Source organism: Rutidosis leptorrhynchoides, chromosome 5, assembly GCF_046630445.1.
Source record: "Rutidosis leptorrhynchoides isolate AG116_Rl617_1_P2 chromosome 5, CSIRO_AGI_Rlap_v1, whole genome shotgun sequence".
NCBI classification, from domain to species: Eukaryota; Viridiplantae; Streptophyta; class Magnoliopsida; order Asterales; family Asteraceae; genus Rutidosis; species Rutidosis leptorrhynchoides.
In genome coordinates, this window is record NC_092337.1 from 179,430,358 (window position 1) to 179,451,660 (window position 21,303).

The 21,303-nt window shown below is 35.2% G+C and overlaps 3 protein-coding genes across 4 annotated transcripts; 1 reads left to right on the forward strand and 2 right to left on the reverse strand.

The window, feature by feature from the left end:
• The first annotated feature begins 11,551 nt into the window (after nt 1–11,551).
• On the forward strand, nt 11,552–14,624 carry LOC139846966 (folate transporter 1, chloroplastic-like). Its single transcript, XM_071836553.1, has 11 exons — nt 11,552–11,733; nt 11,835–11,911; nt 12,034–12,110; nt 12,614–12,704; nt 12,807–12,900; nt 13,057–13,130; nt 13,253–13,363; nt 13,562–13,633; nt 13,943–13,963; nt 14,120–14,187; nt 14,295–14,624. Exons 1-11 carry the CDS (start codon nt 11,613–11,615, stop codon nt 14,425–14,427), a joined length of 939 nt encoding a protein of 312 aa, XP_071692654.1. The 5' UTR covers nt 11,552–11,612; the 3' UTR covers nt 14,428–14,624.
• Nucleotides 14,625–14,628: 4 nt separating this feature from the next.
• Nucleotides 14,629–17,576, reverse strand: LOC139846965 (epoxide hydrolase 1-like). Of its 2 annotated transcripts, XM_071836551.1 has the most exons (5): nt 17,468–17,576; nt 15,923–16,253; nt 15,643–15,822; nt 15,332–15,573; nt 14,629–15,044 (listed from the first exon to the last, which is right to left on the reverse strand). In XM_071836551.1, exons 2-5 carry the CDS (start codon nt 16,223–16,225, stop codon nt 14,801–14,803), a joined length of 969 nt encoding a protein of 322 aa, XP_071692652.1. In that variant the 5' UTR covers nt 16,226–16,253; nt 17,468–17,576; the 3' UTR covers nt 14,629–14,800. The 2 variants fall into 2 exon arrangements, with proteins under 2 accessions (XP_071692652.1, XP_071692653.1); XM_071836552.1 differs by lacking the exon at nt 17,468–17,576 and having other exon boundaries at nt 15,923–16,349.
• A 1,775-nt stretch (nt 17,577–19,351) lies between these two features.
• On the reverse strand, nt 19,352–20,764 carry LOC139847948 (epoxide hydrolase 2-like). Its single transcript, XM_071837683.1, has 4 exons — nt 20,462–20,764; nt 20,201–20,380; nt 19,853–20,094; nt 19,352–19,667 (listed from the first exon to the last, which is right to left on the reverse strand). The coding sequence occupies exons 1-4, from the start codon at nt 20,762–20,764 to the stop codon at nt 19,424–19,426; spliced, it is 969 nt and encodes a 322-aa protein (XP_071693784.1). The 3' UTR covers nt 19,352–19,423.
• Nucleotides 20,765–21,303: the final 539 nt, after the last annotated feature.

The following is a 21,303-nucleotide window of genomic DNA, read 5'->3' on the forward strand; positions in this document are numbered from 1 at the left end:
TGTGTCCATACATTCATTTAAACCTCGACCAAGTTCCAACGATTCACGAACCATTAAATTGAAAGAACATGATTATATATGTATATGTGTATATATTATAACTTGAAAACATTAACAAAGTATTATGCGTATAATACTTTATATAAACGTATTTGTTTCAAAATATATTCTAATAGTTATCAACGGAATTAGAAGATAATATCAAATGACTAATTTATCAGATACATTGTGATATGATTACGGGTCTATGTTATGAGGTTCACTGTGATTTAATAAATCTATTCTTTTTGACAACATTCGGAAAATGGTAAAGTGATTTATAAGTAAGAACGTGGAGTGTAAATAACTTAGATGTTGGATATCAACAAGTTAAGTAACTCGACATTTTTCATTAAGATGATTTCATACGTTTATTTAACCTTTGGACTTTATCCCATGCTTCACCAACAGACTGTAATTTAAAAACTTGAAACCTATTATGAATATATATGATTCTACTTTTCTAAAATGTTTTATGATATAACGATTTCCATTATTTTAACCTTTAAACAAAATAATTCTTAAATATATTTAGTTTTGGAAAACAAAATTATCATATTTATTTGATTTAGTTTCAAACGTACAAAAATGTTTTCAGTTTAAGAAGAACTTTATTATTAAAACGTATATAACTTTTATAAATATATAGAACCACTTTTGACAACTCATTACTTAACCAGTATGATAAAGATAACGATATTTATATTTTATTTTATTAAGTATATATAACGATTTAAATTAATATTATATATATTTATACGCGTATTATACGTACATAGTTTTATACTTTTACTATACTTAAACTTTACCTTTACTTTATTTTTACTTTACTTTAACTTTAATAATTCACTTTCATAATTCATACTTTAATAATTGTCTTTAATAATTCATACTTTAATAATTCACTTTAATAATTCATACTTTAATAATTCATACTTTAATAATTCACTTTAATAATTCACTTTAATAATTCAAAAATCTATTATAAATAGAATTCAATTGGTTTCATTATTTCATAGAAACTTGAAAATATTTTCTCTAAACTCTCTCAATCGATTTACATATATATATTTACTCCGTATTATTTCAAGATATTATTAGTATACATAAAATATTACGACGGAGTGCTGTCCGAGTAATTTAGAAATTGTTTTTTTGAGCGGGATAGGGTTAAGGAAATTATGGGTTATAGCTATGGTGGTGATGGGTATAGATCATGGGTATGCTCGTAAGGTCAACTTAGTGTTTGTCATCTCCGTTGCGTCTACGTACCTTTCCTGCAATATTGAATCTCAATATTGATACGTGAGTACTCGTAAATAAATTTTTACATATCAATAGTGTATCCCTGACTAGTGCTCGAGTATTTAGGATTATGCATGCTTGTACTTTTGAAATTGCCCATAGTTAGGTTATGTTGAATCTAGAAATTAGTTACACCTGCGATTGAGATAAGGTATAAGATATGCATGTCGTTGGAAAGCTAGCGAAAAATTAAGAACTTTTCCCTTAGATGTCCAATGGTTTCGATGAACATATTAGAAATTATAGTCAACTGGATTTTAGCATTATTGTTAAAATGATTATTATTACTTTCGTCATTTTTATCGTCGTTCTAGTTTTATCTTATTATTATCATTAGAATTATCTTTATCATTAAAAAATTGTTATTTTTTATTATTACTATCATTATTATCGTTAAAGTTATAATTAGTATTATTATTATTATTATCCAATTTTTATTATTATTATTATTATTATTATCATTATTAATATATATATCATTATTTAAAAATGGTTATTGTTATTATTATTAATATTATATTATCATTAAGATAATTATTAGTATTATCGTTAATAATGTTATAGTAACTATCATTATTAATATTAGTGTAATTAAAATAAATATTTGTAATACCTAATTATTTTGATTACTATTATTATCATTATTATGAACACGATATAAAAGACGATTAAAAACTATTAAACGAAACAATTAGGAAATAATAAGTAAGAGTATCATGATGAAATTAAAATATTATAAGATATTGATTTAGATAAAATTATCATTCTTATTATTTTATCATTACTATTATTAAAAGTATCGTTAGTATTAAAACTATCATTTTAACAAAAATTATCATTTTAATAGAAATGTCATTGTTATTATAAAATATCATTATTATTATCATTTTAAATAGAATTATTATTTTAAAGATAATATTAAAAAGTATCGTAAATATTAAAGTTATCATAATTAGAATTATCGTTTATTCATAATATCACTTTTAGTGAATATAAATATTGATATTTTTATTAATAGAATAATAAAAATTATTATCTCAAAATAATGCAAGTTTTGCTTATTATTATTATCAATCTTATTTTATCAAATAAATATGTAATACAAAGATATTTTATACGTGTAACATAATTACGTTAATATTACCTATCATATTATATTAAATGAATTTTATAAATTTTATAAATTTTATTACTTAAGATATATAAAATCATATTTTTATATATAAATTTTAATAATAAATGAATTATATTATTTACTCTATTAAAATCTTTTAAAAATATTTAAAAATATAAAACGACGATATTCAAGTAATATGTTAATCATGTATGGATTTTGAAAATCATTTTGGGTCAAATTGACTTTTATTAACTATTGCATATTAGTCTCGAGCATTAGGATGGTGGTACACTATGACCTGATTTAAATTGTTAGACCAATATTGACCAACATATATATATATATATATATATATATATATATATATATATATATATATATATATATATATATATATACTTAATTTAGGTTTGTGAATCCGAGGCCAACCTTGCACTTGTTCAATGACGTTATATGTATTTTTACTACGAAATACAGTATGGTGAGTTTCATTTGCCTTTTTACCCTTTATATTTTTGGGCTGAGAATACATGCGCTGCTTTTATAACTGTTTTACGAAATAGACACGAGTAAATGAAACTACATTCTATGGTTTAATTATCGAAATCGAATATGCCCCTTTTTATTAAGTCTGGTAATCTAAAAATTAGGGAACAGACACCCTAATTGACGCGAACTCTAAAGATAGATCTATTGGGCCCAACAAGCCCCATCCAAAGTATCGGATGCTTTAGTACTTCAAAATTTATATCATGTCCGAAGGAGGATCCCGGAATGATAGGGATATTCTTATATGCATATTGTGAATGTCGGTTACCAGGTGTTCACCATATGAATGACTTTTGTCTCTATGCATGGGACGTATATTTATGAGAACTGAAAATGAAATTCTTGTGGTCTATTAAAATGATGAAAATGAATTGTTTATGATAAACTAATGAACTCACCAACCTTTTGGTTGACACTTTAAAGCATGTTTATTCTCAGGTGTTAAAGAAATCTTCCGCTGTACATTTTCTCATTTTAAAGATATTAGTTGGAGTCATTCATGGCATATTTCAAAAGACGTTGCATTCAAGTCGTTGAGTTCAATAGAGTTTATTATTAAGTAAATGACAGATTAGGTCATTTATAGTTGGATATTATGAAATGGTATGCATGCCTGTCAATTTTCGATGTAAAGAAAGTTTATCTTTTAGAAACGAATGCAATGTCTGAAAATTGTATCATATAGAGGTCAAATACCTCGCGATGTAATCAACTATTGAGAATCGTTTATAATGTATATGAACGGGTCCTTTCAATTTGTGTGTCGCCTACTTCGGCCCAACAAAGAGGAGAAAGACATTTTCGGCCATATAAAGCTTCGAAAGGTGCGGCGTTGATACTCGCGTGGTAACTATTCTTGTAAGAGAATTCGGCGAGAGGCAAGTGCTTGTCCCAAGCTTTTCTAAAATCGATAACACAAGCTCGTAGCATGTCTTCCAAGGTTTGAATTGTGCGTTCGCTTTGTCCATCGGTTTGTGGGTGATATGCGGTGCTCATGTCTAAACGCGTTCCCAACGCTTCTTGTAAAGTACGCCAAAATCTAGAAACAAAACGGCCATATCGGTCAGAAATAATCGATAAAGGCACACTGTGACGGGCTAAGATCTCTTTAATATAAAGTTTTGCACGTTTTCCATGTTGTCGGTTTCCTTCATGGCTAGGAAGTGCGCGGATTTAGTGAGACGGTCAACAATAACCCAAATAGTATCGTAACCGCCCAGCGACCTTGGTAATAAAATCCATCGTTATCCTTTCCCACTTCCATTGCGAGATTTCGGGTTGTTGAAGTAGTTCGGACGGTCTTTAATGTTCGGCTTTGACCTTGGAGCAAGTTAGGCATTTTCCAACATAAGTAGCGACGTCCCTTTTAATGTTCGGCCACCAATATTGTTCCTTGAGGTCGTGGTACATCTTATTGGCACCAGGGTGAATCGAATATCTTGACTTATGGGCTTCATCTAGAATAAGGCTTCGCAAGTCCCCATAACTAGGCACCCAAATTCTTCCGGCGAAATATTGAAGTCTGGTCTCCTTAACTTCGAATCGAGAGGTGAGGACGTTCAAGTGTTCGAGAGAGATGTTTTCATCCTTGAGAGCCTCGTCTTGGGCTACACGAATTTGACTATTGAGGTTGGTGTGAATGGTTATGTTTAAAGCTCGGACACGAAGAGGCACCGCTCTTTCTTTTCGACTTAAGGCATCGGCTACTACATTTGCCTTTCCAGGATGGTAACGAAGCTCACAATCGTAATCGTTCAAAGTTTCAATCCACCGTCGTTGTCTCATATTTAGTTGCTTTTGGTCGAAGATGTGTTGAAGGCTTTTGTGATCGGTGAAGATAGTACTCTTGGTTCCATAATGATAGTGTCTCCACATTTTAAGTGCAAAGACAACAGCTCCGAGTTCGAGATCATGTGTCGTATAGTTTCGTTCATGAATTTTCAATTGTCGAGAGGCATAAGCAATGACTTTCTTTCATTGCATCAATACACACCCAAAACCATGTTTCGAGGCATCGCAATATATAACAAAATCATCATTGCCTTCGGGAAGAGACAAGATAGGAGCGGTGGTTAGCTTTGTCTTCAAGATTTGGAATGCGAATTCTTGCTCGGTCGCCCAAATGAATTTATTTCCTTTGTGAGTTAACGCGGTTAGAGGACGTGCAACCAAAGAGAAGTTTTCGATGAATCTACGATAGTACCCGGCAAGACCCAAGAATTGACGAATGTGAGTAGGAGTAGTAGGAGTCTCCCATTTACTAATGGCTTCGATTTTTGCGGGATCGACTTTAATACCTTGATCACTTATAACATGACCAAGAAATTGAACTTCCTTCAACCAAAATTCACACTTGGAGAATTTAGCATAGAGTCGTTCTTGTCTCAAGAGTTCGAGCACGAGTCGAAGGTGTTGTTCGTGTTCTTCTTCGCTTTTAGAATAGACCAAAATATCATCGATGAACACGATAACGAATTTATCGAGGTATGGTTTGCACACGCGGTTCATAAGATCCATGAACACCGCCGGTGCGTTAGTGAGACCAAATGGCATTACAAGAAATTCATAACTACCATAACGAGTCCGGAAAGCGGTTTTGGAGACATCTTCCCCCTTAACCCTTAATTGATGATAACCCGAGCGGAGATCTATTTTCGAATATATACGAGATCCTTGTTGTTGATCAAAGAGGTCATCGATGCATGGAAGAGGATATCGGTTCTTAACTGTCAATTTGTTTAGTTCACAATAGTCGATACACATTCGTAGGGATCCATCTTTCTTCTTAACGAATAAAATCGGAGCGCCCCATGGTGAATGGCTAGGTTGGATAGAACCACGGTTAAGTAGTTCTTGAATTTGACTTTGTAATTCTTGCATTTCGGATGGAGCAAGTCTATACGGTGCACATGCTACGGGTGAGGCTCCCGGAATAAGATCGATTTGGAATTCAACCGGTCGATGAGGTGGAAGGCCCGGCAATTCGTCGGGAAATACATCGGAAAAGTCACTAACAATTGGCACATCATCGATATGCTTCTCGTCGGTTTCAACTTTCTTAACGTGGGCTAGAATCGCGAAACAACCTTTACGAAGGTACTTTTCAACTTTAAGGCACGAGACGAGGTTGAGTCTGGTGCAACTCTTATCGCCATAGACAATCAAGGGTTCACCATTCTCGATAGGAATTTGAATCGCTTTAAGATCGCAAAGAATGTGAGATTTCGTTTTGGCTAGCCAATCCATACCAATGATTACATCAAAGATCCCTAGTTCTATAGGTATCAAGTCAATTTCAAACTCTTTACCCATTAAGTTTAACATACACCCCCGATAAAAATTGTCGGCACTTAATAGTTTTCCATTGGCCACTTCAATGGTATAAGTAGTATCTAGTGGGAGTGGTGGAGTGCTAAAAGAATGAGTCAAAGTCTTGGTTACAAAACTTTTATCGGCACCCGAATCGAATAAACAAGAGACATAAGAATCGTTGAGAAGAAACGTACCCGTGACTAGTTCATTGTCATCCCGGGCTTCCTTGGTATTGATGTTGAAAGCTTGGCCGCGTGTATTGGGGTTAGCTTTCTTCTTTGGGCACGCATTCCTATAATGACCCGGTTGGCCACATTCAAAACAAACACCTGGTCTTGGTGCATTTGGCCCCTTTTGAGCAACGGGAGCGGCGTTTCCACAATTGTTGGTCACATGGCCACTCCTTTGACATTTGTTGCAAAATGGCTTGCCACATTCACCATAATGATGTTTATGGCACTTGTTACAAAATGGTTTATTCCCGACATAACCTTTCTTATCGTCAGAGGTGAAAGACTTTTTGGTGAAGGTGTTGTTGTGGTAGTTGCTTGATGGAGTGGCTTCCCATTTTCTTTTGTTGCCACCCGATTTATCCTCGGCCTTAGGTGCCGGTACTACGATTTCGCCCACCGTTTCTATCAATTTGCGGGCCATATTCAAAGCTTCTTGGTGATTAGTGGGTTTGGATGACATTACTCCGTGTTTGATGCTCTTTGGAAGACCATCCATGTAAAGTTCAACCCTTGAAGACTCAGGGTTCACAAGGTTTGGGCACATCAAGGCTAATTCGAAAAATCGTTGATTGTAAGCCTTGAGATCGTCTCCGACCGTATTTAGAGTTCTTAGCTCTTGTTCAAGCTTTCCAGTTTCTTCACGAGGGAAATATTCGATGATCATCTTTTCCCTTAAATCGGCCCAAGAGAGGGCGTGGGCTCCATCGGTACCCACCGATTGCACATAGGTGTTCCACCAAGTGAGAGCGACACCGGCGAAAGTGTGAGTGGAGTACTTGACCTTGTCTTGGTCCCGACAACCGCTTATGCTAAAGACAGCATCCGTTTGCTCAAAACATCGGGTGAGCACAACCGGTCCCCCGGTTCCATCGAAGGTGTGAGGTTTGCATCCCATGAAAGCTTTATAGGAGCATCCCTCGTTTGAATTACCAGCTCCATTGTTGTTGTTGTTGTTGTTGTGGTTGTTGTTATTGTTGTTGTTGTTGGAAGAGTGACCGGCCATGGCCGCATCCACGGCAGTGGCTATCATTCGTTGTAGAGCTTGTTCGGGTGTTTCATGGCGTGGTACACGGCGAGGAGGCATTGTTCCTTCAAAACACAAGAATATCATTGATTAGTATTTTCAATAATACTAACCGTGATATGGAATGAGGATAAAGAGATAATTTTCCTTGACTCGCCTTAAATTCTTTATGTCATAATGTCAGAACGTTCATATGAGTCACCGTAATATAATCCCAGAAATTATATTACCCTAATTCATATGTGCATTCGACATTATTTCACGAAGTCAAGGTGGCGTGTCAATCAAATTAAACAACGTGAGATTAAGATGGAATATAAGTTAGATATGAATAGAAGAGTTTGAGTATAAATGCACAAGTAGTCAAGTAATTCCTACTTCAAGTCTATATGCCGGTTGTAGTCTAGACTCACTAATGTACCCTACGACCCGGGGTTGACACCAATGAACTCTAAATCCCTACAACCAACGCTCTGATACTATCTGTAGCGACCCGACAAAATCGTCATTGACGGAGCCGTCTACTTAGGCCCCGTTACGTGGTCATAAGTCTTTAAAACAATGTTTGACCAAAATATGTCGCATTCATTTCAATTATAAAGATGTTTCAAAGTTTACAAAGTAGTTCAAGTCTAAACATGTTACAACGTTAAGTACAATTGAAACCCATGCGACACAAATTAAGTTAAGTCAAAAGACGCTTTACGTATGCATGTATACTCGACATCCAAGCAAATATCAAAAATAAAGTGCGGAAGCATGTATCACCTAGCGTTCAAGGACCTGAGAAAACATATAGAAAACTGTCAACGAAAAACGTTGGTGAAATCATAGGTGTAATAGTAACGATGTTTTTGAACCACAAGATTTAATATAGTTGATTATCTAAATCTTTTGTATTCCAAAAGTATGTTCGCGAGCACCCAATTATCAAGACTTAACTGTTTTGTACCCTGTTACGTAGTGTTAGAACATACACTATACTCGAAAATATAAATATATTTCATCCGCTAACAGTAGCGAACCGTCCGAATGAGGGCTCGTCAGGCCCAATGTGATCACATAACATAAGTTCACATTTACACCCTGCAAGTGTAGCTAATGATAATTGAATTAAGGCTTTTTGTTCTAACTCGCTGTGGAATGTTTGTTTTCGTACTTGTGTTCAAAGCATAAAAATATAATACGCATATGTTTCTCATCCCATAGTTTAAAGAGTAAAAGTTATTGAAAAGGTGGGATTATGATCTCACCTTGGTTGCACGAATAGTAAAATGTACTTCACAAAGTAACGTGTGCAAGAACGAATGCTAGTCCTGACCTAAACAAATAGGTTCGTATCAATATTGGTAAACACGGTTGGTCAAAGGTGTTCAATTAGTCCTACGGCTCGTTATGACTTGAATATATAGCATGTGAATCAAATTGTCAAGTTTCATGCAAGATACAAGTATAAAAGCATGTTAGAACGATTGCATACGTATTTGGTTAGGTTTGACTAAAAGTCAAACTTGGTCAAAGTCAAAGTCAACGGGGTCGGATCGGGTATCCGACAATTTTCACATGATGAGAATTCATATATGAGCATGTTATCCAAATTTCATGTTAATCGAAGTTGCGGTTAAGCGAGAAAAGAATTTGAAAAATAAAACAAAAGGAAAATTTGGCCAGGGAAAGTGCGCGGCGCGCGCAGGTATGCGCGGCGCGCACTAAAGCGTGGATTCAGGTCAGGACTTGTCTAAAGGGGGTAAGCATCTGCATCCTCCAAATTGCGCGGCGCGCATTACTACCTAAAAGGTGCTGTTTGCTGAAATTTTGTTAAGTCTCGAACCAAACATCAAACAAAAATAACTCATGAACCGAAAACACTCAAAATGCGTGCCATACACCGTTGGAAAGGTAATTTAACGAGGAACACAACTAAACACCTTTCATCAACCAAAATCATCATTTACAATAATCAAGTCCAAGTTGAAAGCTCATTAAATGCCCACCATAAATGCTTTCAAGTTCATAAATGCACTTTGATGATTCGGGAATTAAATGCACACATATAATACGCCGTTTTGTAGGTAATCATGCATACAATGCTAATAAACACTTACAATTAACCTTGCAAAGCATTCAATGTATTTAAATTCCATTTTACTTCTATCAAACCCTAACCCAAAATCACAAAATCAATAATCATTTTAATGAAGTGTTCTTAATCAACCTACACATCAAATTGAAGCTAGTGATAGTAACACAATTAATACATGCACTTTTAACATCTAACAACATTTAAGCGACCAAATCTCAAGATCAAACACACCCATTTCAAGTTTAAGCTAGTTACATCAAAATAACAAGAGCAAGCATACAAATCATATATTCATGTTAGACTTGAGCCATAGACACTAATTAACACTTTTATAAGTTAAAAACATCAAGAACAAAGAATCTAGTGATTTTAGAAAGTTACCCAAACTTGATGAAATCGGTATATAATTGAAGAGGAAGATGCAAGGATTCCAACTATGTAATTTGTTTTGATGTTTGATTGCTAGATTGAAAAAGGATGATGAATCTTTGATTTGGAGTTTTGAGAGAAAAGATGAAAATATTAAGAAAAAGGAAAAAGGAAATGGATAATGCATGGAGGAGATGGATGTTGACTCTTTGACCTAGTCACGGGTTTGGTCAAATGACAACATTGGTCCCTCAAGTTTGAAGCGGGTGCGTGTATTAACCAAACGGATTACCTAAACGAAATATTTTAAAACGCGTATTAACGGAAGATGTTATAATTCTATAACGGACTTTAAATAAATAAACGGAAAGTAAACGGAAAAATGTGGGATGTTACATAAATTAGGTTTGTGTTGATTCAAGTTTAGTTTTTAGTTTTTTGGTTTTACTTTTTTAAAAGAATTAGGGTTTGTAATTTGGAGGAAAAAGAATTCGAACAAGTTTCAGATTTAAATTGAGAAGAACAGTAAAAAGACGATTTTACCCTCACATACAATGCACATGTCAAGACTTAACGAACCCTTTGGACGGCCGTTAGATAAAGAGACTCTTATTGCATTTTTGTGAAAATTAAACAATTCTAAAAGCAGATAAAAAACTGAGGAACTTTGGTTGCTTTGCTATTTGGTGAATCTAAGAACACTAGGAGTCGTTCGGTGTTAAATCTCTGTGTTAAATTTAACACTTGATTTAACACTGAGGCCAAAACAGGGGAAATGGTTCAGTGTTAAATCTCAGTGTTAAATTTATTATTTAATTCATTTTAATACTTTTATTTATTATTATTTAATTCATTTTTAATACTTTTATTTATTATTATTTAATTATTTTAATATTTATTTATTATTTATTTTTATTTATATAATTCAAATAATAAAAAATATATAATTTTTTAACCATTTAGCCCATAAAATTGATCCATGTATTTTTTAGTTGTATAGCCCAATGTCTTTTAGTCCACTATAAATTAAAGTTAAAATTCTATAAAAAAAATTAAATAATAAAACCTAAATTTACAGCATCCTTTATTTTCTTCCTTCTCTTTCTACCTCATACTTCTCTAATCCTCATCCTTAAAATCTACATCAACAATGGTGATAGGCTGAAAAAAAACGAAAAAAAAAAAGAAAGGAAAAAGGAAACGAAAACAAAGAAAATAAAAAAAAAAATCAAGAAAACAAAAAAACTCACCGTCGCCGGAGCAACGATGGTGCCCAACTTAGAAATTTAACGGCGATTTAACGGTGGAAAGGAGTATGATTCCCCACCGTCCCCACCGTTAAATCCCTTTATCGGCGAAAAAAAGGTTCGACTGACTCCTAGAGCGACGAACGGAGAAAAAAGTAAAAATAAATAAAAAAATAAAATAAAATGTTTGCGTACAATCACGGCGATGCAACAATTTGTCATCCAATAACTAATCCTCTTTTCTGTTATATTGTCTCCCTGAAATATGTGAAAGTTACTAAAAGGTGAAAACACTCACACTACCGAATCAAGCAAACGTCCTCGAAAAAAAAAAATGAGGGCGTCTGAGGCGGTGGCGGACTGGCAATGGAAGAACGCCGCGGCCGGATCCGCTGCCGGACTTGCTACCGTCACATTCTCCCATCCTCTCGACGTCGTTCGTACCAGATTTCAAGGTTCGTTAACAGTGTCAATCCAATCTGTTAAATTATTTACAATAAAACCAAATGCCCTACCATACACTTATTATAATTACTCTATTATTTTTTTTAAACAGTTAATGATGGCAGAAATCCTCATCTTCCGAGCTATAAGAATACATCTCATGCCCTATTTACAATTGCTCGATCAGAGGTGCTGTATTTTTCATATTTAATTTCAACTACTGCCAATTGCAAATAAATGTAAATGATTGCTCATTATTTGATATGAGTTACTTAGTGGTTATTACTTACATATTTATTACTATTATATAGGGTCTCAAAGGGCTCTATGGTGGCTTTTATCCTGCTGTGCTCGGTTCGACAATCTCTTGGGGTTTATACTTCTACTTGTAAGTTAATTTACAGAAGCTTTATGCATAGTAGAAACTCTCTATTCAATTTTCATATTGTAGATACAAATTAGCCGTTCTTGTGCCTTTTTGTAATATTTGTTTATATCAATATATTTATCGGGTGATTCCCTTTACCCAAAAAAAAAAAAAATATTGTAGATACAAATATGATCTTCAGAAACAAACGTGTCCAAATGTGATAATTGAATGATCTTTCAACCGCATTTTGGTAACAATAATCGACTGTACAATGAACATGTTAACTCATATAAATTTAGGGATAGTAAATACGAAGTATTAAGGGCGAAAATGAATGTTCATAGCTACTCTTGGAATCTCTTTTTGCTTACTCTACTCCATCTTGTTTAATTAAAATATGAATCTACGTCACGTGTAGCATGGCATGGTGTACCTGTCAAATCTAATGGAGTTGATTACTTATTACTTATTTTAATTATATTCCATAACTAATTTGTAATTTGTAATTCTTGTTAGTATAGATATAGCAAAGCTAAACAACGATATTTAAAAAATAGAGATGAGCTGACTCCAGGTCTTCATCTTGCTTCAGCTGCAGAAGCAGGAGCTTTGGTGAGCATGTCTTGCCTTATTTTTTTTGTCCTGTTAGTCAAGTCTTAAGACCGTTGCTTAATTATTATTCAAGAATTTTTAATTATTTTTCAATTTTTGTAGGTGTGTCTGCTTACCAATCCTATTTGGCTTGTGAAAACAAGATTACAACTTCAGACTCCTGAGTATCAGTCTCGACCATATTCTGGTTTCCATGGTTAGCTCTGATTTTTTGAATCAATTGAAATCTCGATGTTCTTTGATAAATTATCCTTCTCTTTTTCCATCCCAGTGAATCCACCATTCTTGCGTTTATCATAATTTGTGAATTCTAGAAGTAGATATTGATAATAATATTGTTACATGATTACAGATGCTTTAAAAACTGTAGTGAAAGATGAAGGATGGAGGGCATTATACAAAGGGCTTGCACCTGGTCTTTTTCTGGTCAGATTTTGGTTTGCTATATTTGCTATGTATATATATATATATATTGTCACTTACAAAACATTAAGTTGGTTGATAAATATATAAGCTTATATGTATGGTTGTAATGAATGCTTATGCAGCAAGTCACGCACGGGGCTATTCAGTTTACTGCATACGAGGAGTTTCGTAAAGTCCTAGTCAACTTTAGGACTGAGCAAAGTGTGTTGATTTCTGGTAGTGCTGAGATATTGGTAAAGTTCATGTGACTAATATAGTTTTTTAAATTAAAGATATATTGCATGTGCTTATGAATTTATGTTTATTTTTAATGTCTGATTTCTGTTTCGTTCAACTACTTATGACAAATGAAAATAAATTTTATATTGAGAAAGGTGATAAATACCATGTGGCGGGTCATGACTCATAATTTATAGCGATTTTTGTTGCAGAAGACGATTGATTACATAACTTTAGGAGCTTCTTCAAAACTGGCTGCAATCCTTGTGACATATCCATTCCAGGTAACCATAGTCATCACATAAGTTACTCTTTATTTACTACACTAGTGTTGCAGAACTTCGAATCACTCGGCAAGTACTCGGTCAAACGCGGTCAAACTCGGGATTACTCGGAAAATCGGTCAGAACTCAGAATTACTCGAAAAATCAGTCAAAATCGGTTAAAGTCAAATTTGGTCAACAACCGAGTACTCCCCGAGTTGCCGAGTACTCCCTAAAAAGTCCCGTCAGAGTACTACCCTAGTACGATTTTTGCAACTTGGTACTACGCATTCGAATGCGATTATTTTACGTTTTATGTGTTGTTTTCAGGTCATTCGTGCTCGTTTGCAGGTAATTGAGTCTCTACATATCTAAATCTTTCTTTAATATGCTTTTGACTGTTACTCTTATTAAAGTATTAGTTTAACGCTTAAAAGACTTGTAGAGTTATGTTTTGGACCAGCAAAGTTATTAAAGTTCTATAATGTCACTATCCAACTTTTGTAGCAACGGCCGGGTATAGATGGTCTTCCGAGATATATGGATAGTTGGCATGTCATGACGAAAACTGCTAGGTGAGTCTGTTAAGTATCAATCCATTTTCAAATGCTAATTTACAAATTGGTGAAATGAGTAATATTAGGTTAATTGTTTCAAGAATTTAAACCTAATTGGTTTGTAGGTTAGAAGGCGTAAATGGTTTTTACAAAGGCATTACAGCAAATCTTGTGAAAAACCTTCCTTCTGCTTCACTTACTTTCGTTGTATACGAGACTATTCTCGACATGCTGCAATTAGCAAGGTTTAAGAAGTGACATGTGGTCTTACACTCTATTCTTCTCATTAAGCTTTAACCGTATAGCTTATGATTTGTAAATTTGAAACTGAAAATTAATTAACTTCGGAATTAAATGTATAATATCACAACAGTAGATATTGATATAGCTACAGAATCTTAAAGCCTCATTATAGATGATAGATTATACTAAAGATGTTCTTATTTCATTTCTGTTGTCATTTACAGGATTACACATACAAAATTAACATTCTATGCCTAGTCTAGTTTATTTTTCTAATAACTTTGGTGGCTGAAATCTGTAAACTAGGATTCTTACTAATTTATTCTCAGTTATGGATCAATAATTACATATTACATATAAATATAAACAACAGATTCTTAAAGCCTCGTTATATGGCTAGTTTTTTAAGAAAAGATAAGATCTGATCAGAAACTTGTTGAGGTTTCTCTTGCTGGATGTAATGGTTACCGTCAAGAAGGACAACTTCTATATCAGGAACTATTGCTTTCTGAACATCCCCCTCAATAAAATCCTTATAAAAACTTTCAAATCCAATATCTTTGTCTCCAACTATTAGCTTTGCTGGCACTGTTATCTTTGACCCCTGCCATGGTGCTTCCAGCTCCCAAGACCTGCAATACAGTTAATTTAGTTACAAAGAAGTAGAAAATAGATTGTTTGTACACAATACTCATGGTTTATGCGGCAGTTTGGTGACTAGCCCGTCCCCTTTCGACCAAAACGTTTAATTAGTCGGTCAACACTAGAATTCAGGTCAAAGTCGGGTCAAAAGTCTGTCTTTTTGTCTGGCCTTGTTACAGTGTAAACAAAAAATCCAAGCCCATTTAAAAATAAGCCGGGAAATACTTCAAACTTGTTACTTTAATGGACATATCGTATGTGTAAATATTCTGCTTACAGGTCCATAGCACGGTAGTAGTTTAATCCCCCGGTGAACCCGGACTTCTGAAACATGTCTGCGTACACTTGGAGTTCCTCTTCAGTAATCCACGATGGTAACGTCGAAGGAGTTTCCAGGTAATCAATAAACTCCATGCCAGGTGGCGCTATTAATAAATCGATATTATTGATCGACAAGAACTTCTTCATTACTGTCAGGTAATCATAATTTGCAAAAGCTCTCTCTGCTCTTCCTGCTTCCTGTGCTAATCATGTAAGTCCACAATTGTATTAAAAATATCTACATCTGTATTTGTATCTATATCTAACCTGGTACTGGGAGATATAAAAACCGTCACCTAACGATTTGAAGAATTCGGTAGGTTTTGTGGTTGGATCTCTCGGAAAAAAGGGAACGGATATAGCAACAATTCCTAAGACTCTATCTGGCCTAAAAAGGCTAAGATGCCAAGCAGCTGTTGCACCCCAATCATGTCCCACCACAAACACCTATTCATATTACAACTTACAAAAGTCAACCAACATCAAAACAGAAACACACACACACAAACACTATAGAACAAGTTTAGGAATTAGGATTAAAGATTACTTGTTGCTGATTGAAGTTATCAAGAAGGCCGATGAGGTCGCCAACTATGTGGAACATAGTGTAGGAAGAGGGAGATAAAGGGGAATCGGATTCACCATAGCCACGGAGGTCGGGTGCAACAACATGGTAACCATGGTTAGCGAAGTGAGTGATCTGATGGCGCCATGAAAACCATGTTTCTGGGAAACCATGAAGAAGAAGGACAAATGGTCCTTGACCTTTTTTCTCTACTACATGCATCCATATTCCATTTGTTTTGATTCTATGGTGATTTACATCACCCATCTTCATCATAGATTCCATTTCTTCTAAACTTATTGAGACCTTGTTTCTGGATAAATTTAGGATCAAAGTCAAAGCTAGACTTGCTGAATTAAGCTTATAAGTTCAAGATAGCATAACTAGGAATTAATAAGGATTGATACCGGTTTTTGTGAAACCAAAACACTTGAAAAGTGAAAACGTAAGTGGAACTAGAAGCATATTATACATTATACATAGTACTAACTAGTTCGGACCGGCCCGCGCGTTGCGGCGGGAGCTTTCGGCATGCGTATTCATATTTAATATAGCGTTGTGTATTTACAGAGGGGAAAACGGGTCATGTGTTAAACGCTGTGTTAAACGCCGTTGTAGGTGTCGTGGTCTTCAGTGTTTTTTAAAAAGTATCCGTTTCGAACGTAGTTAGTTTCGTTTTGTTGATAAAATTATTTCGAGTATAACGGTGCTGTCGGAAAAATTTAACTCGCGTCGAGGAGGAAGATACGAGATGTAGTTGTGTTTAGCGTTTTTTAAAAAGTGCCCGTTTCGGACGTGGTTAGTTTCGTTTTGTTCATAAAATTATTTCGAGTCTGGCGCTGCTGTCGAAAAAATTTAACTCGTGCCGAGCGGGAAGATACGGGCTGTCGTTGTGTTTAGCGTTTTTTTGAGAAGTGGCCGTTTCGCGTATAGTTAATCCCGTTGGGTTCGTAAGATTTTTTCGAGTTGAACGGTGGTCTTTGAAAAATTTAACTCGGACCCAGCGAGATGATAGGGCCCGTTATAATTTCGGGTGGAATTAGTGTCTTATATTTTAATTAAATTATATATTTACACTTTTCACCCCTAGAAAGATGTAAGCTTGAAGGACCGTTGTGGAAACTGAGGCGAAGTTGAGGGACCGCTTGTAATGTGAACGCAAAGACAAAATTACAAGCAAATACAGCTAAAACTACAACATTTTGGACCACTTTTAGCATGTTGAGGGACCGCTTGTAATGTGAACGCAAAGACAAAACTACAACAAATACAGCTAAAACTACAACATTTTGGACCACTTTTAGCATACAAGGTTAATTAATAATAATTAATAATTAATAATAATAATAATAGCAGGAGGAGCAGCAGGAGGAGGAGGAGCAGGAGGAGCAGCAGGAGCAGGAGCAGGAGGAGGAGCAGCAGCAGCAGTCGTCGGGGGCAGTGGTCGTGGGCGGTGGTGGTGGTGGGCGGGGGTGGTGGTGGTGGTGGTGGCCCAAATTCATATTATAAAAGTAATTAGAGCAATACCTTGATTGTTCGCTAGTAATGCCTTGAAATGGTTATACTCCTAGCTCAAGTTGTACCTTGTAATTGTATTTTTCACATAAACCCTCAGCCCCTGTGTCCTATATTTAAAGGAAAAATGGGTAGGGAAATGAAAGAACTGTTTTGCATCTTTTATAATGGCTAATATCGTGGCCTCCACGTAAATTAATAAAACATAGGTGCCAAAATTTGACATATTGACTTTTAACATTCTACTAAAGTCTAGATAATGGACTAATATGTGTGGTTTTACTCCGAGGGGTGTTTGAGTAAAACATATGTATGTTCAAATAGACATTAATCTCATGTGTCTAGATTTAGTCGTAAAACTGTCAAAACTGAAAATTGTTACACCTTGATGCAGGGGCGGGAATTTTGTTCACTAATGTCATAAAATAACAATTAATTTTTTTACATCATTTTTATTGTTGCTTTCGTATAAACTAGTTTAAGAGCTCTCACTTCACATCGGGGCTCTGTTTCCAATATAACTTGTTGCGATTAGTTCGTAAAATTATTACGTGTTTAACGGTTATGTCGGTGAAACATACCTCGAGTCCAATGAAGAGATAAAGTCTGTCAAAAATTTAGATGAGTTTAGTTGAGGTTTTATGAAAAAATGAGAAGTTACCGTTTGACCCCCATAGAGTTTCAATTTTTTCCCAAAATAATTTACTTGTTGGCCCTTGTATTTTTTAATGGTTGTCAACCTCTAGTGTGTAGTGCTTGTGTGTACAACTCTTGTAGCGTGAGGTACAAACATTTTAAGCTCAAAGGTGGATACTGTTCATAAGCTTTGCCTTTTAGTGTGTAGTGCTTGTGTGTACAATTCTTGAAGCGTGAGGTATAAACATTTTAAGCTCAAAGGTGGGTACTATTCATACGTTTTGCCTTTTAATAAAGGTATTGTTTGCTCTTGAATTTTTGAATGGTTAACTTCTAGTGTCTAGTGCTTGTGTGTACAACTCTTAGAGCGTGAGGGACAAACATTTTAAGCTCAAATATGAGTACTATTCATGAGGTTTACCTTTTAGTGTGTAGTGCTTGTGGGTACAACTCTTGGATCGGAGGGACAAGCATTTTAAATTCGAAGGTGGTTACTATTCATAAGCTTTGTCTTTTAGGTAAAGGTTTAATTTAATTTAATGTTTTTCTTTTCGAACAGCGATATCAGTATCACCCAGATAGTACTTAACTACCCACACACACGTTAGGAGAAAATTCAATTTGCAACAATGTTGACAGGACCATCGAAAGTTGGGTACTCTTAAAATCAACCCACCGATGGAGATTAACTTGATAAGACATGAATAGCTAAAAACACACCCGTTGACTACATATTAAAAACACAATTTCATCTCTGCCATGAAATATCCACCCATGACACATTTCCCATATCGTTTGGGGGGTAAGGGGAGGGGGTTTTACTTGGCCGTGCTCTTGGATCGGTTTCAAGATTTCCTCCCGGGCAGCGATGGAGGTGGGGTTATTATCGCTGCATCGGCATAGTCGAAACGGGAGATGATCGCATCGGGTGATTTAGTCCCCTCGGGTGATCCCAATCGCTGTTTAAAAAAAATAAATTAAAAAAAATAAAAAAAATAAAAAAAAAAACATGAATAGCTAAACAAGTTATGAAGATCATGTCTAGGTTGGGTCGGGTACTCTTAACCAGCCAACTTGATTGGACTTGAGACTCTTCGGATCATGATGATTTCGAGCTGGGGTACTTTAAATTCTTCGACTTGGCTAACCTAATTTGTCACCTCATATATGATGATTAATTATAATTATACGAGTCAAACAACATCAACGACACATGTAATACTAGATAAGAAGCACATTGCATTGCTTAGAATACTCTTCAATTTCCATTTTCATTTTCACCAAGGGCAGAGCTAGAATTATTACATAAAACAACATACTCTCAAATCCTCATTATATGGTTAAATTGTTAAGAAAAGATAAGATCTGATCAGAAACTTCTTGAGGTTTCTCTTGATGGATGAAATGGTGGCCGTCAAGTATAACAACTTCCATATCAGGAACTAATTCTTTCTGAACATCACTCAAAATATAACCTTTTGTAAAAATTTCAAATCCAATATCTTTGTCTCCAACAATTAGCTTTGATGGAACTGTTATCTTTGACCCTTGCCATGGTGCTTCCAGCTCCCAAGACCTGCAATTCAGTTAATTAATATAGTCACATAAAATTAGAAAGCAGGTTGCCCATGCTCAAACTAATCCCCCGATCCACACTTTGCACCACAACAATATCAAGCAATTCATCAAACACCTTGTGTGCATACTCCAACAATCCACATTTCACATACATAAATATTGATCAGGTGATTAGATACTTACAGGTCCATAGCACGATAGTAGTTTAACCCCCCAGTGAATCCAGAATCTCGAAACTTTTCTGCATACACTTGGAGTTCCTCTTCAGTAATCCACACCGGTAACGTTGAAGGTGTTTCCAGGAAATCAATGAACTCCATGCCAGGTGGCGGTACAATTAAATCGGTCTTATTGATCGACAGAAACTTCTTAATAACTGTTAAGTGATCATATTTTTCAAAAGATCTTTCTGCTCTTCCAGCTTCCTGTATTTATTTCAAAAGTCCGAAAGTATATAAACAAAAAATTATATATCCAACAATACACACACACACACGCTGATCAGTCAGTGAAAGACTGAAAGATAAAAACCTGGAACTGGGGTATGTAAAAATCATCTCCAAATGATTTGAAGAATTGACTAGGCTTTATGTTCGAGTCTCTAGGAAAAAATGGAGCGGCGATAGCAACCATTCCTTTGACTCGATCCGGCCTGAAAAGGCTAAGATGCCAAGCAGCTGCTGCACCCCAATCATGTCCCACCACAAACACCTATCCAATCATACTTTTCATAAGTTAAACGAGATCAAAACAAAAAATCGATAGTGTAGGAAGAGGGAGATTAAAAATTACTTTTTGCTGATTGAAGTGATCAAGAAGGCCGATGAGATCGCCAACTATGTGAAGCATAGTGTAGGAAGAGGGAGATGGTGGGGAATCGGATTCACCATGGCCACGGAGGTCGGGTGCGACCACATGGTAGCCATGGTTAGCCAAGTGAGTGATCTGATGGCGCCATGAAAACCATGTTTCTGGGAAACCATGAAGAAGAAGGACAAATTGTCCTTGACCTTTTTTCTCTACTACATGCATCCATATTCCATTCGTTTTGATTCTATGGTGATTTACATCAACCATCTTCATAATAGATTCCATATTTTTTAACTCAGTGAGACCTTGTTTCTGAAAAATTTAGCATCAAAGTCAAAGCTAATCTTGGTAGTAGGTCAATGGATATTTCTAGTATTATAAGTTATAGATGGCTGTTTTTTTTCTTATAGAAAGATATTGGGCAAGCATAGAGATCCATAAATTAAGGATTATGTCGTATCCAATAAAGTAGTACTAACCTTTTACTTCCCTAAGACCGATTCTATCGTGGCGTCAGTCACATTCGTCAAATGACATGATTTTAACTGACGGACCTTAATCGGGAGTCAGTCAGTCAGACCACCAACGCAAAAAACAAAATTCGTCAGTTTGCTTTTTATCCAATGAATGATTTTCCAATTATATTTAATATATGTTTTTTACAATTAATTTATTTTTCCCACTTCATTTGCAATCAGATTTTACCACATCACCCTACCCAATATTTAACACAAGAAACTGACCGACACGGTTATAAAATATCAGAAACTGACATTGCCAAATTACGGTCGAATTACACTTTTTGACCAAAAAGTGTCAAAACT

Coding starts and splice junctions, on each gene's coding strand:
- LOC139846966 (XM_071836553.1), top strand. CDS start 11,613: ATGAGGGCGTCTGAGGCGGTGGCGGACTGGCAATGGAAGAACGCCGCG. Junction 11,734..11,834: donor CGTTCGTACCAGATTTCAAG/GTTCGTTAACAG, acceptor TTTTTTAAACAG/TTAATGATGGCAGAAATCCT. Junction 12,705..12,806: donor CTGCAGAAGCAGGAGCTTTG/GTGAGCATGTCT, acceptor CAATTTTTGTAG/GTGTGTCTGCTTACCAATCC.
- LOC139846965 (XM_071836551.1), bottom strand. CDS start 16,225: ATGGAATCTATGATGAAGATGGGTGATGTAAATCACCATAGAATCAAA. Junction 15,823..15,922: donor ATAACTTCAATCAGCAACAA/GTAATCTTTAAT, acceptor TAATATGAATAG/GTGTTTGTGGTGGGACATGA. Junction 15,574..15,642: donor TTTATATCTCCCAGTACCAG/GTTAGATATAGA, acceptor TGATTAGCACAG/GAAGCAGGAAGAGCAGAGAG.
- LOC139847948 (XM_071837683.1), bottom strand. CDS start 20,764: ATGGAATCTATTATGAAGATGGTTGATGTAAATCACCATAGAATCAAA. Junction 20,381..20,461: donor ATCACTTCAATCAGCAAAAA/GTAATTTTTAAT, acceptor ATGATTGGATAG/GTGTTTGTGGTGGGACATGA. Junction 20,095..20,200: donor TTTACATACCCCAGTTCCAG/GTTTTTATCTTT, acceptor AAATAAATACAG/GAAGCTGGAAGAGCAGAAAG.